General features: G+C 43.8%; 1 protein-coding gene across 2 annotated transcripts in view; it reads left to right on the top strand.

Annotated features, from left to right (window-relative positions):
• The first annotated feature begins 1,027 nt into the window (after positions 1–1,027).
• slc25a13 (solute carrier family 25 member 13) overlaps positions 1,028–22,579 on the top strand; it is a 38,502-nt gene continuing 16,950 nt past the window's right edge. For both annotated transcript variants that reach the window (XM_066715498.1, XM_066715497.1), the window contains exons 1-9: positions 1,028–1,085; positions 3,459–3,512; positions 4,455–4,597; positions 10,363–10,478; positions 14,493–14,632; positions 17,416–17,562; positions 18,632–18,770; positions 19,815–19,908; positions 20,754–20,838. In XM_066715498.1, the coding sequence (XP_066571595.1) occupies positions 1,074–1,085; positions 3,459–3,512; positions 4,455–4,597; positions 10,363–10,478; positions 14,493–14,632; positions 17,416–17,562; positions 18,632–18,770; positions 19,815–19,908; positions 20,754–20,838 (930 nt within the window). In that variant the 5' untranslated portion in view covers positions 1,028–1,073. The remainder of the gene's footprint in view (positions 1,086–3,458; positions 3,513–4,454; positions 4,598–10,362; positions 10,479–14,492; positions 14,633–17,415; positions 17,563–18,631; positions 18,771–19,814; positions 19,909–20,753; positions 20,839–22,579) is intronic.

Below are 22,579 nucleotides of genomic sequence, written 5' to 3'. Positions count from 1 at the left end.
TAGCAACCGATAATAATCTGAGTCTAACACATTTACTTTCTGTTTAATGTTTAAAAATAATAATAATAAAAATATATACATTTTTGTATTTAACCATGTTGGTAAATGCTTTAATACCTTGTGTTAAATTCTGTATGACAGCTAAGAATATATTGTATGAGATCTATATAATTCAGCTACTTACTATGCCTTGAAATTATCTATTTTCTAGTATCCTCTTAAGCTTTACACTCAATGAGCCATCCTGAATTGAACTTTTTAAAAGGTGACCTTTATCCTGTTTTTCTAGGGGGTGAAATCAACTAAGTGCATCAATGTTCGATTCCAAGAAAACCATAGTTAATATGCTAACCAAATAGTTCAATTGTGTTCCCAAATGTCTCAATATAGCAGCTACTTGACTGGGGGATATAACGGGAAGCTGCTTCAGTCCAGGTCATTTTTCACTTATAAATGCTTGAAGTAAGAGAGCACAATTGCATAATGGCTTTGGAAGTCCCAGATAATGTATGTACACAGGGTTTGTTTGCTTTTGTGTTGACAAAAATGTCCTTTACAGAGAAGGGCCCCTGAGCCCCACAGCTCCTAAAACAGCACATTATATTTTTATCCTACTTCGATTTCCAATTTCATCTGTGCCTGTCATATTAGTATACAAATAAATACATTATCAAGCATAAAGTGCAATGTTGCATGTCACTATAATCTCACACACTACCAGAAAAAAAAAAAAAAAGTTAATAAATATAATGTTGACGTCATAAATGAACCGCCACCGATTTATCTCAGACAGAAACATTGTATCTTTATATCCAACACACCTGCCATGACTCTTACAATTGTTACAATTAAACCATAAACCAGGGCGCGATCCTAATGCGTAAGTAACGGAGCTCTGTGCAGGCGTGGGACAGTGCGACCCGCAGCCCACGCACCGGCAGGACACGCACGACCCACCCCCGCGATCACGTGATCGCGGCAGCCGGCGGCCAATCAGGACACGCATTTCACGTGATCTCCATGGGAACGTCATCACGCACACGGAAGCCCCCCCCGGCAGGCAGAGCTGAAGCATGGCCGCGAAGGTAAGTTCACTTCTGACAGGACGCACAGCGCATCTGCCGGCGCGTCGTGTTTCTGCTCAGACCAGGGTTGTAATTGTGCGGCTGGAGAAGAGGGAGGAGCGCACATGTCCTCCTCCAGCCCGGGGACGGGGACGTGGACGGGGACGGGGACGGGATGCCGTCCCGGTGTGATCCAATGACATCAGGTCACGCAGCCGGGAGGTGCTCAGGTCCTCGGCAGTGTGGATGGATACTGTTGCTCTTGTGTGTTCAGCCTCAGTGTGCGTCACAATATCAGGATACAAATGTTACTGTTTGTGCTCGGTGTTAAATGAGCTGTAGGTTTGATAGAGGACAGGGCTGGGGGTCAGCATGCCTTGTGTTTGCATGCAGTGAAGCTTCCTCCTCTTGCACAACCGGCCTGCAAGATGTGATTCATTAACGCAGGTTAATGCATGAATTCGATTATTGCAATTCTTGAAGTTTGCAAGTTAAGACTTATATTCATAGGAGTGCAAGGTATTCGAAATTGGCATCACTGGGAGCTACAGTGTCAGTATCTGCATTGTCGTATTGTTATCCTGGACTATGTACTTTAATTAAAGGGGAGAATCACTTTACACAGTTTCCATCTCAAAGTGAAGCCCAGCTGCAAGGGGGCTGGTTAGCAACTGTGTTGTGCACAATATGACACCCTCTCCAGCGGTGTCACTGTCAGGGTCCCGTGTCACTGTCAGAGTTGCGCTGAAGTCATCAGCCAGCATTACACTCAAACCTCACAGTTGCCGTCATCTTTCTATTCAAAATAACACTGTTTCTCATTTATTATTTCACATTTCAAATGCTTTAAAAGTGACCTTCATTATCTCTCATGCATTAAAGGTGAACTTGATAATGACTCAATGAACAGCTACCCAAGAAGGAGATCATCCCTCCTTAATTAATCTTTAGCATTGTTTTGAAACCAAGAGTATGCAAGTTAAAGAGGAGACTCCATCAAATAATGTGCTTTATTAAAGATGTCTTTGCAGTGCAAGAGCCATCCAGATATGGCCTTTTAACTTCTGTTGTTCCTTGCATACAGATCTGGCAAGGTATTATAAATGTCGTGTGTTGACTGTCATCACAGCATGTAAAACTGGTTTATTGTGCAGTAAATAAACATATTTGCTGACTTGATTCAGTGCTTCGTTGATCGAGCATGGAAATCGGTCACCTTGGTCCCTTCCACGTTTTACAATCTCAAGTCTCTTATACTGATAACATAGACAAAGCAGAAGATCAAGCATTTCACTATTACTTTAATTCAACATGTCTGACATTAATGTACGCGGCCGGCCAACAGTGCATATGTAATATACAAGAGTCTGCAAGTCGTAGAGCTTCAAGTGGCTCAATCTGCTATGCAATGGGATTTATTTCCCCCCTGCTTCCTTCACTTTGGTGTCAGTGTAGTTAATATTCCCTCCCTGTGTCGTGGGATGCCGGCGGCGCTCGGAGAATAACCCCTTCCTCGCAATCAGCGCCCAGCCGCAGCTTGTGACCCCGAGAAATGAATAATGCATCGCGGATCCAAATTTGATTTCCCTGCACAAATGAAGGTTATGGCAGAGAAGATTAATTGTGATTAGCCTAATACATTTTATCTCTATTTGTTTTCTTTTTTTATTTTAGCTTGTAATCATTTTAAATTCCTCGTACCATAATTTCCTTTTTTTTTTTCTTCTTCTCGTGGCTCTTAATTGTCCTAATCTTAAGCTGCAGTGAGATCCACATATAGTGTTGACACACAATCGGGAGTGCAGGACTGATTGCCTGAGTTCCCTCTGTGAGGTTGTAGAGGAGGAGATTTGCATAGGATTGGAGATGCATCTTCAGTTCTGTCTTTCTTCTCCTTTCCCTTTTCCTAAAACATTGTTTACAGTCAGGCACTGTGTGAGCCTCTGCACTCTCCGTCCAAATTGGCTGTAAAATATGTATTTGTTTAATAGCAAACAGAGGCCTGTAGTCTGTGGATCATAACTCTGAGTCTCTGGTCCAGTTGACAGAAGCCAGAAGTCACAGGTGCTTCTCCCAGAATGGACAAGTGCCATTAGAGTTTTGGCGGTGGTGGGAAAATAGCTAGATCACTTTACAGCGAAAGTCCCTCAGGCTGACTGGAATCCTGTAGGACTTGTTGGTACATTTTGGTTATTGTTTGGTGTCTGTCCAGCTTGTTGGTTTTGTCCTGGATTAGAGAGGCGGAAATGTATGGAGGTCAGTTCTTTATCTGTAAACGCCGTTGGTTAAATGGTATTATTTCCATATTAACCACGACACCAGTCAGTAGATCGCTGGGAGGGTGACATTAATGACACATTTTGTGATGCCACATGATGTTGGTCTGTTTTGTAGGTGGTTTTACCCAAGAGAGCTGACCCAGCTGAGCTGAAGTCGATTTTCCTAAAGGTACGTAAAGCCCTGTTTGTCTCTGTGTGCCTCAAGAAACCTATAGACATGGTTGGAGAATGTAACTAACATAAAATAAATTAAATGCAAGTAGATGCCAACGTATCAGTGGGTCAGTACAACACACAGCCCGTTGGACGCCATCAGATTGGTGGCCGATGTGTAAGACACCAGGTTGCTGAAGTGTCGGGAGAAAAGGTGCTCCTCGGTGTCGGGCGTGCTCATTGTAATGTGGCAGAGCTCGGCACAGTGTTGTGTAGACTCATCCAAACAGGATTTTAGTGTCTGGTGCTTTTTGAACTGACCACACTGTCGTTTTATGGTGTTTATTCATTTCCCCACTGCTTAGCCAAGGTTTAAATGCACCTTAAACCTGGTGGAATAGTCATGCATGAGTTCAGAGTTTCGAAAGACCTTTGAAGTGTGTAAGTGCATAAGAGGAAGGGATGTGTACAGCCCATATGTAGCCAAATTCAATAATCAATGAGTTGGACCTTGTCTTATTTTCAGTTCGAATGGCTGCCATGGTCACATCAGGGTTAAAACCATGGCAGCGTGACAACTCGGATAAAAATGTATAACCCATGCTGTGGAATTAAAAAGCAGAACATTCAGAGTCCAGTCGAGGCAATTTTTAAAGATTATTAGCCTCCTGACCTCCAGCCAGAGCCGGACAAAGGGCTGCTGTTAGAAATAGAAGTTGTTTACAGTTTTATAAAAGCGAGGATCCTTTGGAAGCGTCCATTGTCTTCCTTCAATAGCAGGACTTATCGAAGCAGGAACTCTGGGCCGTTTGACCAGCAGGTGCAGCAATTTAATTATTGCCATGTCAGAAATATCAATAAGTCAGGAAAGATATGAAAAGAATTCAAATTAAATGAAAAGTTTTTTTTATTTTATTTTATAGGTTTTTATCATATTTTTGTCAATTTATTTCCGCAGTATGCAAGCATTCAGAAGAACGGGGACCACTTCATGTGTCCCGAAGACTTCGTCTCTCGGTTCCTGCTCGCGCACACGGGCATCCGGCTGACGGAGAAGTCGGTGGAGCTCCTGGCTGGAGTTGTGGACCAGACAAAGGATGGGTAAGGAGGTCTCTTTCACCTCCACGTGTCATAATCCCGTTGGCGGAAGTGCCTCTGGTTTGAAGGGAATCTGAAAGGTGAGGTTTGGCGGTTTGGCCCTGTTTAGCAACGAGAGAAGGGTCTTGCAGAGCTGGAGAGCTGGGGCACGTGAGCGCGGGGGCCGCAGTCGCATCACAATTAAAATCAGCCTCAGGGTAGAGGAGGTCTTCGTCTCTGTGTGGTTACACCCCCACCCCCACCCCCACACACACACACACACTTACACACCCTGTGCAGTGCTGTCTAACAGATGTATACGAGAAATTTGTAGTGGAGAAACTTATTGGAGCTGTAACTGGTATCTCCCAGACGGATGGTGTTGAATTTTGGTTAGGTTGCGAGTGTGAAGTTCTCCTCTCGTGTCTTTCTCACCTCCCGTCCCATCTCTCCTCACTGCCTGCTGGGACCCGCGTCCATCCCCCCCAACGCACAGGCCTCCCAGGGAACGATACGGCTCCATCCCGCTGAGCAGGCCATGGCTTAGATGCACTTTAATTGGACTCTCCGTTAATGAGGGATAATGACAATGGAGGGTGTGTTTGTGTGTGATCACGTGTCAGAGAGACAGATCTGGTTACAGCTGGGCCGGGGATTTAAATCAATTTAAGTGCTTCTTCATCTCTTCTCTTTTTCCTTCTCAACTTCATCACCTTCCAGCCACCCCAACTCCACGGCTTCGTCTGCTTGGGGTCTCTGACAAGTCCTTGCTTTTTTCTTTTTTAGGTTGCGTACATTTTGCCCATTTCTTGCTCCATTGAAGTGATAGGTCTGATCTGTCATGACTATCACATGGAGACATTAATGGCCTTCATCCCTCGGTATAAGACTCTCTACAGCCCCCCATCCCTCTGCAATTGTGTGAATATAGTGCTGACCCTGACACTTGGGATGACCCCATTTGTTGGGAGTCTATCATATTCTCTATTTTACTTCCTGTCTTTCTGTATGTCTGTATTTTTCAGTACAGAAGATATTATTTACTAAAGTAAGCGATCTCTAAAACAGATTCACTGCAACAGGTGAAATATAAATACTGTCTCAATATGTGTTATGTTTGTGTGTTGCAGGTGAAACTCTTTAACAACTTCCCATTTTCTACCCAGCGGATGTCGTCCTGATAAGGAGTAATATAAAATAACGTTAAAGCGAGGGAAGTGCCTCTGTGTGTCTCTTACTCACTGCTTTATCAGTGGACTGAACCATGGCTTCGCAAATCCAAATCATTGTTGTGAAATGTGCTCTCAAACCACACAAAAAAAGACGATCCTTCAGACATAAAGAGCCTTTTCAGGTGTGGCTCCTTTCACTGGCCTCTTCCGCGTAACATTAATATGTATGTTTTTAATAATACATAATGACGGGCGATACATTGTTGCGCGGAGTCAGAAAGAAAGCGTGTTCCCTTGGCAACCACCTGTGTTCGGCGCGGAGAGCACGCGGTCATGTAGCCGACATCATCGAAGCTCCTTTAAACAGAAGGGAATCACACATGCGCTGTAATTGCCTTTAAAAAAATCGCTATTCAGCCTTGGCATTGTGTGGATCATAATACAGATAAACGCCCGCATTACTGCTGCCGGGGTTTAAATCTATTAGGAGTCGCAGGCAGAGCAGCGGCCGGACGCGGTCTTGAGGAGGGAAATAACGAGCGCAGAGATTGCAGGTTTAATCGGCCCACCCGATAGCCTTCGTGTAAATGCAACCGGGTTTGCCGGTGTCGAGGTTGTCTCTGTAACGCGTGGTACCTCGCTCTCTCCGCATTTTTCACGCGCTCCTGGTTTCGGGATTTGTTCCTTAAGTGTAAAAACACATAAGTGAATCCAAAATCACACAGGTTTTATTGATACTGTGTTCTGATTCATTATATGGTGCGGATGAATATGTGTGTGATGAGCATTGTGCTTTGATGTAAGATTTTAAAGACGAACTGGTCTTTGTTTCGAAGGGTTACGGATTCCTACTTTGAAAGAAGGACAGGTTCGTCTTTTTGTGTGTGAGGTTGTGCGTCTTATTGTTTCTCTCAATATTGCTCGGTTGTTTTTCTACGGAAATGGTTTGAATGTTGTATGTTTGTGTTGGTTTTGTTGTTTTGAGGATATAATCCTAGTTTTGTTGTGGGGGAGGTAGAGCATTATTATCTATCTTGTATGTTGATAATCTGATACCTGATTAATATTTGTTTATTGATCTACAGGTGTAATGAAATACAGTACAGAGAAATAGAGATGAGGGTCTAGTGATAGAGTACAGTGAGGGACGGAGGTTGGGACACAGCAGTGGTACAGCAATGGTATGCAGAAACGCGAATCTGGAATGGGATGCGTAGCAAATGCAACAAGTCAACGAGGTGTTTTGGCAGAATAGGCAGGAAGGAGAGACTCCAGGGAAGGAGAGATGGGAGAGTAAAGTAAAATAATAAAATAAAATGTATATATGTGTGTGTGTGGTGATGTAAGACAGAATCCCTGAGGAGGTTTGGAGGAGATGATCTGAACAACAATCACACAGGAAGCGGCAGGAGAAGCTATGGCGAGAAATGAGAGAGCCAGAGAGCGAGGGAAGAGAGAGGATAGGGTCCTAGTACTTCACCATGGGGAACCCCTGTAGAAACAGAGAGACACACACACACACACACACACACACACACGCACATGCACATGCACGGGATACCTGGAGGGACCAGCAGGAGAGGTAGAAGGGGAACTGCGATCGGCATTTGTGGGTAGAGAGAGTGGAGTGAACAGAGACGCAGTCAGAACTGACCATAATGAGAGATTTGTTTAAGCAAGAAAATGGGGGGTTCTCTATTGACTTAAACAACAAAAACTAACGACCACCACTTATGTCAATCTGCCTTTCATGGCCACCAGGAGGATGGGCTTCTATTCACCAAATATAATGAGCACCAGCATGTTTTGCACAAGTGGGTTTACATCTACAGAGATGGGAGAAGAGCGATTCAATGCTGCAGGCCCGGGGATGATTTAAAGGCTCTTGTTGTCCGGACACGTGCGAGCGTAACCCTCCGTAAGGTACGTGTGAAGACCAGCGGAGGGATATGACCGACCCCCAACGTACATGTTGACGTGTGGAAGTCTTTGTATTATTCATCGTGTTTTCCTTTATGTCCTGATTGAAAGCATCTGTTAAGTGAGAGAGCCCTCGTCTCCGAAGGGTTAAGGCAGTGTAACAGCCCCCACGCTGGGAAAATAACCATTCAGAGAGGTCACCGGCCTCCCTGCGCTTAAACCTGAGAGATGCAGGCAGCGCGAACCGGAGGGCTTTTAGCCACAGAGACGGCTGGGGAGGGGGGGTACTAACTCTGTACTTATATGGATTCACAGCAAGACTGAAATGTTTAGGAGGACGTGTGCTGAAACGAAAGCTGATAAATGATAATAAAGTAATAATACTGCTAATGCTAACGGGGAGAGATGTGTTGAATTATAAAATAAATTCATTTGATAGAGCTCCAGTTGCAACAACAAGCTGAAGACGTTGTGGGGACAGACTTACTGACATCGTGAGGGTCATCTGGGACCCTGAGGACGGTCCCCCTGTTCCCATAGTCCTGTCCATAGTTTCCACTCCAATGAAAAGGCATCGGCCTGGAAATACTCGACTCGTTCTGTCAGTTCTGTTCCCCTGGGTCGGTTTTAGGGGGCATAGCTGCGAGTGAGATTGAATTATTAGAACATAAGAAAGTTTCCAAACGAGAGGAGGCCATTCGACCCATCGTGCTCGTTTGGTGTGGTATAAACGGGGCTGTGTTTCTAATGCTGTGCGTGTCCAGCCGTGTGGACACCGAGAGAAGCATTGAATCGCAGGGCATTTCAAGAGCCAAATATTTTAAGAAAGAAAACGAATTACAACATCATCCTTAAAGAATGATACCACAGGCTGTGTCATCCGTGTCGTCGTGAGAATGCTCTGAGGCGCCGGCGGCTCCTCGGGGTGTCTAGGAGGCCCGGTGAGTCAGGCAGTCGCGTGTTCTGGGTGACCGCGATGACGAAAATCCACCGCTACAGCCGGAGCCGCGAGACGACGATCGCAAGCAGCCAAAGAGCGAGTGAACTCCGCCGCCCAAGTCTGAATCGGCCTCTGCAGTCTCTTACTCATTCCAACGTGCAACACTTCAAAAGGGAGGAAAAAAACAGTTGCAGTAGAAACCAGACTGGAAGTCATGAAGAAAAAATGCCAGAGCATGAAAATAGCCAGAAAACACATACCTGGTCCCATGCCATATTAGTTGATGGTTGGGAGATAGTGGGGCTTGATTAGTGTTTTGGCCTCGATTTGCTTGAGATTGAGGGACGATGTTGTGATTTCGGAGCAATTGTTTTCCAGTAGTCAAGGCATCGTTAATCAGCCATCATTAAGTGTATCCCTGATGTAATCTCTGTAGAACAATGGGTGCATTGTATATTTCCGTATATTATTATCAGCGTATCATCAAATGTAGTTGGTAGTTGATTTAGCTAAATATTCCACCGATATCTCTGCCTACTGGGTGATCTCATCTACAATAACATCTCAGCTATCTGAGGTCTTTCTCTCTCTCTGACATTTCAAACTCTACACACACACACACACACACACACTTAATTTTTGTGTGAAGAGTGTAGTTGTACAGTGCTGCTAGGAATGTGTTACTCTGTTACTCACTTCCTTGCTGCCCAGGTGATTCACGTGCCATGATTGTACAAGTCTTGCTTCTGAGAGTTCATAGTTTCATAGGTAATACAATTAATTAGTAGCCCAGAAACATGATAATTGCTTCTTGGTAATTGAAATAAAAAAACAGACGCTCGCTACTGTGTCTGTTCATTATTATTGACCTCTGGTAATTATTGTATCCATTTGTGAATTTCATAATTGAATATATGGGCTACATTTTAGGTTCCGTCCTCAATGCATTATCCAAATGCGAAGCTTAACACCTGTTTATCCTCCAGATACTCCGTTGTGAGTTTAGGATTAGTTACTTAATTTGCTCGGGACCTGTTCTTTTTTACGTAGTTATGAAAAATTGGTTTACAAGAATTATTCCCTTCTGGGGATTCCCACAGTAAAGCGCTCATTTTCTACTGTATGTGTTATTAATTTACTTCTCTGGTTATGAAGACCAGATGATAAGCTTCTCTATCAGTCCATGTCTTCCAGTAGTTTTTCATGGGTCGATGTAATTTTTAACGCTCTTAAAATCGGATCGATCTCGTTTCGATTCCACAAATTGACGCATCACCGTCGTATGACAATGACGGACTCGGTGTGCAAGGTGAGACAAGGAAGCACACACTCGTCTCTCTTCAAGCAAGTAAAAATCGGATACATCATCGGATCCAGTGTGCAAAAGCCTTTACTCGCGTTATTTGCTCATGGTTTTATGCACATCGAAGGCTAACTGTGTAGTACAGCTAATTAAAAGAAGGGGCCGATGACACTGAAAGTACAGCCGGGTTAGGTATTTTCCATTATTACGTAATTATATATTTATTAATACATTTCTATATATTTTTTTAAGATCGATTTTGTATTCTTGGCTGATGGATTGTGGGCCTTCAGAGCTATGAAACGATGCAAAACCCCTTTATTTATCAAATGTACATGTTGTGCATTAAGTCAATAAATTGATAAAACAGAGATTCATTGAGGAGTTTTTAAAATTTTATGTAAACATTGCACACAAACATCTGAATTTGAAGCCCCTCTCTCTTTCTCTTCAGGATGATTTCCTTCCAGGAGTTCCTGGCCTTCGAGTCGGTTCTGTGCGCGCCGGACGCCCTTTTTCTGGTGGCTTTCCAGCTGTTCGACAAGACCGGCACGGGGGAGACCACTTTTGGTGAGTACCTTCATGTGCGTGTGGTCGGTGATGCCGGGACAGAGAGAGCACTGTCTAACGAAGTGGAGACCTCGTGTTGGAGGATCCGGTTTGAGAGGCCCACGCTGTCTGTGTGTGAGTGCTGAGGGATGCGCAGAGTCCAACCTGGTGCTGTGAGTCCGAGCCATCAGACTCAAGCTACTCAAGATTCACAAGACACCAGTACTGCCCCAATATTTACAAGATTGGTGCTGTGAATGGACAGTATCTGTGGGATAGGGGAGAGGAGCCGGGTGCCTTAGTACCAGCGCCTCATCCCTTTATTGGTCTTTCGCTCTGGCTGTGCTCTCAGCTGCCCATCCCTTTAACTACTGGCATAGCTGGGCCGGTCCGTGAGTCGCCGATGGTTAAGACTCTGAACACCTCCAGGACCAGAGCTTCACACCTCGCCTTTCTCCTCTCATCAAGACAGACTTCTTCTTTTCCTTTATTCTCAGATTTAGTTTTCTTCCCCCCACAGTGTGCATATTCTGTTCAAGGCTCTTGTGCAACTCGGCTGAACCCTTGTATTTCACACGTGTTTTGTAAAGTGTACTTAATAAAAATGCAGAGGGTTTGAAGCAAGAAATGACAACATGAAGAAATGTCAAAGTTTTTACCAAATGCATAAAAGAGAGTGTAGATTTGGCATTTCAGAATAGATTTTCACCCACAAACTCCTGGCTGTCGAATACTTTCTCCTGTTGCTTCCTCCAATGCGATAATGATTCATAATGAATCTGCAGGGCTTTTTTAAAGGAGCGGTGTTTAAAAATACAATAGAATAATTATCAGGGTGTTTTTTGCGTTCAGATTTCAGAACTAGTTTTGGTTTATTATTGAATAAACTTTAATGATTTACAATTAAAACTGTTTCTCTGACATTACATTTACAGACATTCTGGTAAAAATAATGCTTGTGATGAGTATAGAAGATGTTTATGATTAATCATAAGTATTAAAGTCACAAATCTCTTCAGCCTCCATGGTGATTTCTTTGAACAGTTTAGTCACCTGTAACCAACACATGGGATAAAAACACTAGAAAACTATCAAAAACGCATGAAAATAAATAATAAAAGCCATGAGTAGATGCTGAAGACGACTGTGTGTAGAATGAGTCGGGGGGCTTGTGTGTGGATGCACCGTGATTGACATGCTTACCTTAATGGCGAGAAGTATTAAAGTGAAAAGGAGCCATTGTGGGATTAGGTCATTAACATGCATCTTTCAGAGCCTCTAATTAATTTCGATGACCTCATTTTTACCGTGCCGTTAGCGTGGCGTGTTTATCTACCTCGTGAACTTTATGGGGAATGTAATGCACCGCGTCGCGAGCCGGAGCGAGACACACGGCTGTAATTGTTGCAGTCAGTGGGGAGCATCGCGGTGATTATGGCTGATTTTATGCACATATTTAAATTTTCAATTTTAAAAGCTTTAATTAAAAATATTTAATTAAAAGGCATTTGGGTATTATAATTAAAAGGTATGTTGTTTATTTGTGCTTTTTAAAGGTTAATGAAAGTGCTTAATGGTATATTGAAGCAGTTTGAGATGAGAATGAAGATGTATCTGCAGCCCGATAAAATGCAGGGGTAACATACTGTGCATTTCAATTTCCTCTTAATTAAAAACGATAATTGAAGCCTTTGTGTAAGACACGGGGCACACGAAGCATATGTACAATACAATACAGTGTGTAGCTAACACAGCCACAGACAGGCATGACTTCTGACCGGTGAACGAGTTAATTGCTGCAGTTTTAACGGTCTTGAATGTTTTATTCTTGTCAGGTGGGCTTCATTGGAGACTCTCAGAGGGAACTATTCTGAGCCTTTTTAACAGAGTATTAATGATCTGGATAGAGTGAATAAACTTGCTGTGTACAAGCTCCTTTGTATATGAGCCAACAAGAGGAAAAAACTAAACCACAACAACAGAAAAACAAAATGCAAGCCTGCTTTTTGAGTGTTGACCGTAGAGCTGATTGTAGGACTCCCGGGGCTGAAACGACTGCGCTGCGGCTATCTTATTGTCAATTCTGTATTTTCACTGCCTCGTCACAGGGCCGAAGACGAATGACTCGCGGACTGGCTTTGTGACAGTTCGTTTCGGTGCCATTTACCTCGACTGTAATAAGGAACAGGTTCTGTGTGTTTTATTTTATTTACAATCTAATAATAAAAGTTCGTTAACCAGTCCATTGCAGTAAATTGTAGTTAGGCTCGAAGTTAAGGTTTTATTCCCCCTTAAAATGTTAATTATGATTCCAAACCACAGCCGATTTTAGTGTTTGTTTTTAATTAGAGCGCTGCGGTGCGCTGGTGATTATAACATGTCTGTCTCCGGGCCCCCCCGCACCCAGACGCACACACAGGCCAACTCCAGGGCCTCCCCTGTGGCTGTGGGTCTGTGGCAGCTCTGAAGGGAATGGCACACCGTCCGGCACAACCATAAAACTCTCAAGAAAGAGACTTTTCTGTCCACCTGTGGACTGAGTTTAACACACCGGCACTTTATGTCAGAGTGAGAGAGATCTCTTCGCAGAAGCAAACACATGACATCCTTGTGCAGTTTATACTTCAAGGGGACACCATTTTGTCATTGCTACACTTTGTAAATCAGCGATACCAACTTGGTTTGTGGTCTGTTATTCCTTTCTTTTCCTGCTGTACATTCAATTTGCCCTATTCATGCTGGAAACTGTTACCCTGTACTTATTTTCGCCATATATAAATAGAAACCGTGACTTTACCACACTGTGCCAAGGCAGGGCCAGTGAGACTGACAGTTGTACGGAGTTATGTATTGAAGCGTTCATAGACAGGGGCGCAAACATGGGTTCAGTTACTTCATTTTTTAACAGTAGGAAGATGCATTACATTTAGTTCTGGGATGCTTACACCTTAGAAGGCCACTGGTCCGAAGATCGTGCTGAGGAAAGCAGTAGAAAAATACGAAGGCTGGGAAAATATTTTCACCACCTGCAGGAAACATTTATTTGCTTTTTGTCATCTATATTTTGCTGAAAGGCCTGTTTCTTTCAGATTTGAAATGCTGAATCAATATTCATGACATATAGCGTTCATACTGATGATTTGAGCTGCATGCATCTAAATCCTGGGGGAGGTTTTTCTGTTTTAGTCCCAATTCTGAAACAATTGAGTCAGTAAATCAGCTCTAGTAGTTGTAAGTAACCCACATTGTCAGGAATATATGATACATGAAATGTATGCTGTATATGCTTAAGAATACTGTATTTCTTGGTTAATTACCTGAAATGGTTTTCAGATCCAAAATACCATTCAATCAAGCACTCATTAAAGAACAAACGCTGAAAATTAGACAGGGAATCCATAAATGGTGTCTTTTTACCAAAGTATGATTAAAGGGGGAAAAATTTAATTGGGCTCCTTTTATTGGACTAAGGGACTTAAACCTTTTTCCTAGACAGTAATTGTGGATTTGTATACACTGTGTTTTAAGTCCACATGCCTCTTTCCATATAGATTTAATTGCTGCATGCAAAATACCCTGCATTTGTGAGATTCCTGCATAAGCAAATAAAAAGTGTTCCCTTGAAGGACATCGGGGGGATTAAACGATATATTTAACCTTTTTTTTTTTTTAAATGTATATATTCATATTTATCCGGGGCATCTTTATGGAGTGACATCATCAAAACAGACCCTAAAACCTAGACCGAACAAGAGCTCTGATCCAGCCCACCATTTGCAATTTACAACCCTGGCGTTTGATGGGGGGCCGTTTGTCTGACGGCGGATTCCTCCTCCTAATGCGAACCCGCCATCGAGGCCCGTGTTTCTAATTTGCCACTGGCGGCCGGGTCAGAGTTCTCCTTCGGCCCTGGCCCACGTGTGATTGTGTTTAGATGTTTCTGCTGCGATCCAGCTGTTCGCCAATTGGTCCTGAAACAATTTCGCTAATGAAATCCTCTTTATCCTTCTCTTCTCTTCTCTTCTCTTCTCTTAGAGGATGTCAAGCAGGTTTTCAGCCAGACCACGATTCATCAGCACATTCCCTTCAACTGGAATTCGGAGTTTATACAGCTGCATTTTGGCAAGGACCGCAAGAAGCGCCTGACATACGCGGAGTTCACGCAGTTTCTCCTGGTGGGGCTCCGCCATTAGTCAACATGTTTCCTCTCCTGATTCCCGCCACCCCTTTAATCTGTGCCATGCAAACAGCTTCATTTATCTGTGCCACGCCAATCTGCTTTTTAACAATTCTCAATTCTTACATATTAGTAACTTGATGATAAAGAGGTCTGTGTCTTTCCTAGTATTTAATGAGTTTATTTTGAGCATTGAGCATTTGCATGAGCATTTATTTATTTATGCATTTGTTTTTGTGTTTGTTACCTACCAACACTTGGCAGAAATCAATATTGCGTACAATTAAAAGTCCAGGTACTTGGTAGCATCTCCGGCCCAGAAAGAAGCTGCCATTTTGTTCTGGGTGTGTAATTTGCAATTAGCTGGGTCAGTGTTTTGATTTAAATCTGGTGCGTCTAACAGAAAATGCCCCCCATGTGCTTTATTATAACACAAATATGTATGAAATTATGTGTATTTTTCCCGTGTTGTGTCAAATTAGCGATCTGTTGTACGCAGTGAAGTGAACGGCCCTCTGAGTGAAGTTGTCCAGCCGACTTTTGAGTTGTCTAGTGCATGCGTTCCTCGACACAATAACGCATATTGACTTTGTTAGCCATTAATGAAACACTGAGGTTTGTGTTTCTGTGGGAACAGTTGGCTTTTATTATGTGACGTAATATTCGTACCACATTATCCGAGAATCCAGGTAGAAAAATTTGTGTTTTCCTTTTTTTTTCCCCTCTCCCTCCATGAATGATATTATCAGAGGCTCGGCATCGTTCCTTTTGTATTCCTGGTGTGTGAGCCATTTTCTAATATAATGTCTAGACCTGAAAACGGGCAGCAGGAGGCGAAGGCCGAGCCAAGTTTGCGTCTCCCCCTGCTATATTTGAATGTGCTTTTTATATTACAGTTAACTTGGACCAGATGGGTTGTCAAACAAGCTTCAGAAACCGTTCAGGGCAGGGGCCAGTTTTTTACGTACAAGATTTCTATATCGGTGTTAAAATAAAATAAAATGAAATGAAAACAGAGCATTTCTTCCAGTCACAGGAGTTGCGTAATTTAATTTAAATCAAGGTGTTTGTTTTCTTTCTTATTATTTCCCCTCTCTCTCCGTGGGGGGAGTTATTGGAAAGCCTAATCTAATTACTAAAATTACTGAAACACTTTCCCCGACTGAAGTCAGGTCGTGAGGACTCTTGACACGGGTAATGAGACGACACGCGCCTGAGGGGGAATGCGGATCCGTGTCCTCCGCGTTGTGAAGACTAGATCATTGTCAACTTTAGCTGAGATGCTTATGGGAGCACAGCATGAGGGATCTTCTGTTGATTTCCTCGTAGCTGACCCGGGGCAGAACAACTTTTTTCAGGTCATTTTCTGAAACTCCATGTTTGTCCGGACTTAATATTGTGACAAACACTTTTGTGTCACCTATTTTTGACTTGAATTTTTGTTCTACCTCTGCGCACAAAACCATTTAGAAGAATCTGTTTCAGGGTCAAGGAGTCGGCCTGTTTCTCCTGTTTCCACGTGCAGGGGCACATAGTATGTTTTTCATTTCCAGATAATGCAATTATAATAGCACAGCCTTATTAAGAAAGTATTTATCCTTGCTTTTCAGTAGGGATCTATGTGGCAAGCACTGACGGCTCTCTTTCAAATGGAAAGGTGTTTCTGACATCCTGTCATCTGAAATATTGATTTACAGTTTTTCATTTTTTTTATGTTTAATTAGTTTCACTTGACTTAATACAGAAATATATATATATATATATATATATATATATAATGTGTAGGCTCATATTAGTGAACTGTATGACTGTAAATGCACATATTTGCAAAGGACATTTATATAATACAAGTTTTGTAGTGTCTGTTTTTTTTAGTGCCTGTTGCACTTAAAGCATCTAAGACTTAAGAGAAATATGTTTCTGCTAATTATTAGGATACAATCGGACGAGAGAGAGAGAGAGAGAGAGTTACAGTTAATGATTGTGTGTAAACACTTTTGTAGCAAACCTGAATAATAATGAATATATTTTTTTTAATCTTTAAAAACCTGTCAGGAAAGATCCTCATGGGCTGTTAACACAAGAAATATAACACACTGAAACTACAGCAATGAACAGATCAGGTTTTTAATCCTCTGACTCATTGTGTCTTCCATGTTATTTAATAAATCCGAACCCACATGCTGTGTTTACTTCTCCGAGCTTACCTGTCGTCTCCCTGATTGTTACACTGGAACCGTTGCTCGCGGTGTTAAAACAACCTCCACGAAGTTTAACCACGACTCGGCACAGAAGGTGTGATTTGAACCCAAGCCACCGCGGCGACGGTCCTCTGGGGCCGAGTTAATTAAGGATTATGACATCGAGCGGAGGTCACGACTGCTGGCGTGGGATCAAAATGACAACAGCGCCACCAGAGGGACTCGAAAGAAAACGTTTACGATCAAAACTTTCAAAAGCAGATAGTTATGTGAAAGTTATTCTCAATCTATTCATTATCTGTCCCACTGATATACCAGAAAGTATTAAACGCACACAGTGGTCATCTACATAAGGATTAAGTCGGCCATGTCAGGTTGTGGACTTCTGAACAATATCTTCATTCTTCATTCAATTGCAAAGGCTCAAGCGTGTGAAACCCTGTTAACACACACATGAGAAATGCTGATTAAGCCCTGGCCTGCAGAAGCAGTGTTTTGGGTGGCTGCCCTGTGCGTTACTGTCTTGATTGTGTTACATCCTGATCGTATTGATAATGCAGTGCTGTCTCTGACTCCACAGGAGATGCAGCTCGAACATGCCAGGCAGGCGTTCGTGCAGCGGGACCGAGCCAAGACTGGCACCATCACGGCGCTGGACTTCAACGACATTATGGTCACCATTCGACCGCACATATTGACGCCGTTTGTAGAAGAATGTCTCGTCGCTGTAAGTCCCCCCCAAAAACAAAGTATCAAAGTATGTCATGTAGTGGTTTATTTCTGTCATGTAATTTCGATATACCAATAAGGTCTTCTACCTGATTTTTTTATGTATTTATTTTAAATTGCCCCCTGCCTCGCCAATTTAAAGACAAACTCGCAATGTGTGACACAAGATCTTTAAAACAAGTCCCTGCTAACAATTTACATGCTACTAATTTATATAGTATTATTTATATATAACTTTATATTCGACATTTTACTCTTTCTAGTGAGAACTGAAATAAATGAAAAGCCTTAGATTATATTACAAGTGCACTGTGAGTGCAATATTGTTATTATACATCTACCATGAGTTCCTATGATACAGCAGCAGAACTGATTGAATTAAATATGGACAATCTCATCATTATTACTGTTATTACTACAATAGAGTTTATATTTACATACTGCCGTTTAGTCAGAATTTATCTCCCAGCACGTTTTTATTTCCATCTTTGTACTCCTGCCCTGCAACCCGACTCGTCGTATTGTTGTCTTAAAGGCTGCATTGCCATCTAGTGTCTGGGATGGCTATGCTCTGCTCAGCTTTCTCCCCCTCCCCCGCCACAATCCCACAACATAATCTTCATCACGTTCAGTCAAGCAAATGAATCTGTTACCTCTGGCCACGTTTATTAATAGGTAACCGCTTCAAGACATTTCTTTCGAAAGAGTCCAGTTGAGAGCAAAAAAGTGACACTATAGCGCTTGTAGCTATTTTAAGACTTTCCTCTTTCTATTTTGTCCCGTTTATTAGACACTGCCTCACGTTAAGCATGTTGATTAAAACGTCTCAATAGATGCTCTTAAATTACCGCTGCTGCGCTGCGACATGTGTATTTGTTTAGTGTCCTACGGGGGCCGGTGGCTGAGGACTCTGTTAACGATTAGTCCTCCTGCACTGGGAGATATTCATGTTGGGTGCACGTGATTACTGGCATGTATGTAAGTATTAATAGCAGAGCCCAGCAGTGTGACGGTGCCTGTAAATTGTGTGTGTTGTTGTTTCTGTGTGTGCTTGGCGTGACGTCTAGGCGGCCGGTGGAGCCACTTCGCACCAGGTCAGCTTCTCCTACTTCAATGGGTTCAATTCTCTGCTCAACAACATGGAGCTCATTAGGAAGATCTACACCACTCTGGCGGGCAGCAGGAGAGACGTGGAAGTCACTAAAGGTTAGCGGCCATTTCTCATCCTTTCTTTTATCTCTTCTGGTCTGATCGGGATGTTCCCCGGAGCGCCCGAGGACCAATCCCCGCACGCTCTGGCGGGACAGGCCTGCGTATCTCGTCCCGTCTGTGCCACGTCCTCTCGACTGCTGTGGACGTCTCTCCCGGTCCTCCCCATTCTCCTCTGGTGTCTCAGTGTTGGGCCACGGCTACACCCTGGGATGGGAAGGGCTGTGAAGCTGTAAGGCCCTCAGCCACACGGGCAACCTGTCGCGAGGACCTTCCAGTCTGCCCGAAGACCTCTCCTGTACTGTCGGTGGAGCCGGCTGCTCTGGGAATGAGATCTTATCTGCCTTATTGGCCACTTTGACTGCGAGTTCCCACTGCCGCTAAGAGGCTTCATTAGCGGGGGCCCCCTGGGAGCGATGCGTGCAAATTTCCACATCCCTCTCTGTCTCCTCCTCTCAGTGACCCTCATCTGATTGGTACCTCATGTTGAGCGAGACAGAGGGGTTCACCTCTGCGGTGCGGCGCCCGGGTGTGGGGGCCGGTCCCGTGAGGGCGGGGAGAGTGGTGGCGATCCGGCCACGTTGTGCTGGTGTTTGCAGGGAAACTTCGGAGCTGGAGTACCAGAAATAATAGCATCTTATTTTTATATTTGCTTTGTTTTTTAATACTTACCTCCTTAAGCATCGGAACCCTAATAAATAATACAAATAATAAAAAGTGTACTTGACACAGATAACAGGCACTGCAGAGATCATTCGTTTGTATTTAAACCTTCTACTAGTAGTAGTAGTGTTCTGCTTCCACAGACCAGGCCCGAACAGAGGTACCCAAGAGTGGGGCCCTGGGACACGGGAGATTTGGGAACCCCGCCCTGACTGGAGCAGGTTTAGGTTCCCTTCAGCCCCTGATTAGTGCTAATTAATGACCATCTCTTGGCTGAACATCACCTCAATCCCTGAAGGTGGTGTTAATGCCTCAAAAAAAAAAAATGGCCATCTAACGAAGTCTCTGAAAGCCTTCCTCTCCCCCCTTCGCCTGCAGAGGAGTTTATTCTGGCGGCCCAGAGGTTTGGCCAAGTCACCCCCATGGAGGTGGACATCCTGTTCCAGCTGGCGGACCTGTCGGAGCCACGGGGGTGAGTACGGGAGGGTGGGACCCCGATCGACGTCAGTGTGCCAAAGATGTCATTTCTAAATTGTTATTCATTTACGTTGGACAGATATTCCATAATGGTCAATTGAGGTTTTCCGCGGCACGTTTATTTACTGGATTATCACCCAGACAGCTGTGTGTTAAACTAGTAATGCAGCAGAGATTCAAACGTTTCTGTGGCGGACGAATACAAAAGATACACTCAAGGTATTTAAAATGTTGTCATGGGCATCAAAGAGCTGCGTTTTCATCCACGACCGGCCCAACCAAGATGGCGCTCGAGATGCCCTGACTCACAGTGCAAAAACAATTAGACTTCTCTTAAAATAAAGCTCTCTGGAGCTTCGCCGCAGAAGTCTTCATAAAAGGAGTTTGTGATCAAAAGCGGGAGATAAGTCTGCTTACATCTGGGGATAAGGTTGCTCAAGAACTTAAGTCATCAAATTCACATTTCACAGGGTAATTAGGAGTGGATTATATCGTACTCGGCTGACTCTCCTAGCATCTGCATAGCCTTTCTGAAATTGCTCACAAGTGCACACCTGATTTTTTCCCTTTTTTTTCCTCCAGTGCAACTCAATACTTTAATAGGCGGCGACCCTGATTAAGGATGCAAAAGATAATTGTTCCCATAATCCGTACGTTTCTGCTCACAGTCCAGGAATATCTCGGAGGAGTGATGTAGGGAGACTGTGAGTGGCAGGCGGCCGAGACAGGCAGGCTAATGATGTACAAATGTTCTCTCTGTACTTCTGTCTCTTCTGTTCTCCGTCAATTAAGCCTTTTGTCTCTGACAGTCAATCAGGGAGGCACGTCTCTTTGTTTCAGGCGGGTCGGATTAGCAGACATCGAGCGAGTCGCACCGCTGGAGGAAGGGGCTCTCCCGTACAACCTGGCCGAGGCTCAGAGACAGGTAAGGCGGAACAGAGTGTTTCTGCTTTTTGAAAATGAAATGAAAGTGATGTGATTTTAAAGAAGCAGAGCAGTTTTCAAAAGTGTATCCTGGCAGTCACTTATGTCGGAGCGTCACGTGACCTCCTGGCTTGGCTCGTGTGTTCTGAGTGATACCAGGAGATGCATCGTTGGTTTTAATTATATGAAGAGAAACCATGTTTTTCTTTCGATGGGTCTCAGAAACTGCAGGATTTTTTAATTCCTGTCTTTTTGCGCATTTGGCATCTCCTGTTTTTATGGGATTAATCTTCCCGCACCAAAGTATCACAGTTTCTTCCCCCAGGAGACCTTCCACCATGTTCCTCATTGGGGGTTTCCTCACTGTTTTCTGTTTTAGTCTCGACATTATTCACTGTATGGAAACATGAACGTTAGATTATAATATAACTCACTTTAAAACTCATGGGCTGCTCGTAATTTATAGTCTTGACATTCACCTCATCCAGATCTGTCCTCACTCACAGTCCTAAAACAGCTTCATATACAGCCCTGCTTTCCCTCTCCGAAACCGGCCTCCATTTGAATGTGGATGGTGTTGGTTTTGGCCCAGAAGCTGCGAAGATTCGGCCCACTGTGTTTACAGCAATGCCATCGAGCGGCTACACCTAATTATCTTCAATCTCTTCTGACACCCCGGACTCGTGAAACGCAAGACACGCCTTCAAGTAATTAAGATTCACCTTGAGACTCTTCATATTTATATTACTCTTTTATGTGTACCCCAATAGAGCAGTGCTTTTGGGCTTCTTTAAATAAATAATTGCTAAAAAGGAAACCCTGAGTGAAATGACAGATAACTTTAGTGTTTCTGACTCACACTCACCTGGCCAGGCAAGTTAATTCTCGTGTTTTTAAAGGTCAAACTAAACTTCTATATGTTTAAGGAAAATCAAGGAATGTTGTTTTTAATTTTCAGCTGCTTCGTCTACTAGTATTGATCCTTATCTGTCTTTCACTCCAGTGCTCTGGTCCTCTTGTGGTATTTTAGTCTGCTGTGCCCTCAGGAACTTACTGGACTTGTTTGTGATTTTCTTCCTGTAAGGAGAAGACAGCACTGTGTCGCGTGTAGTTTTCTTTGACAGGAAAAATCGTGGCAAACTGTTGCGGGAAAAATTGAATTTCCTTTGAGGATGAAAAAGTAAATCTCTACATATATATAGTCTATGATCCTAATGATGGTCATAGCTCCACGGACGTCTTTTCCACTTGTTTAACACTTCCCTCTGACAGTGAAAACGAGAGCATTGATCGCACGGGGGATCATTTTTTTTTTTTTTGGGAGACGAGAAGAGAAGAGCTCCCAGCCTCTGAAGGGTGAATCACTCAGCCTCGACAGCCCGTCCGGAGTGGGGCTGAGTGGAGACGCCAGTCCTGCCGCAGTGGGCTGGTTTGGGCTGTGGTCTGGCCTCTCGGGCGGCGGGCCAGGACTGCCTTGGCTTCCGCGAGGGCCGCGGTGCCGGGAGCAGAGCATTAGTAACGCAGTGACAGCGCTTTGATGAATCCTGACAGGTGGTTCCGTGCAGCGGCGGCCCTTTACTGAAGATATATGGGAGGCCACTTGCCCCGGGGGGGGAGCCTAGCGCTCTGCGTAACAGGTAGTGGAGATTGTGAAGCACAACGCTTGGGTCTCGGCTCGTCCATGTTGCTAAAAGCTACTCTGCTGTCTTACTTCAGGAATACTGTGCTTAAAAGCCCAGTCG

The sequence above is a fragment of the Amia ocellicauda genome, chromosome 10 (assembly GCF_036373705.1).
Source record: "Amia ocellicauda isolate fAmiCal2 chromosome 10, fAmiCal2.hap1, whole genome shotgun sequence".
In the NCBI taxonomy this organism is placed as follows: Eukaryota; Metazoa; Chordata; class Actinopteri; order Amiiformes; family Amiidae; genus Amia; species Amia ocellicauda.
The sequence above is the reverse complement of the archived record's forward strand: the minus strand, read 5'-3'. Positions and strand labels throughout refer to the sequence as shown.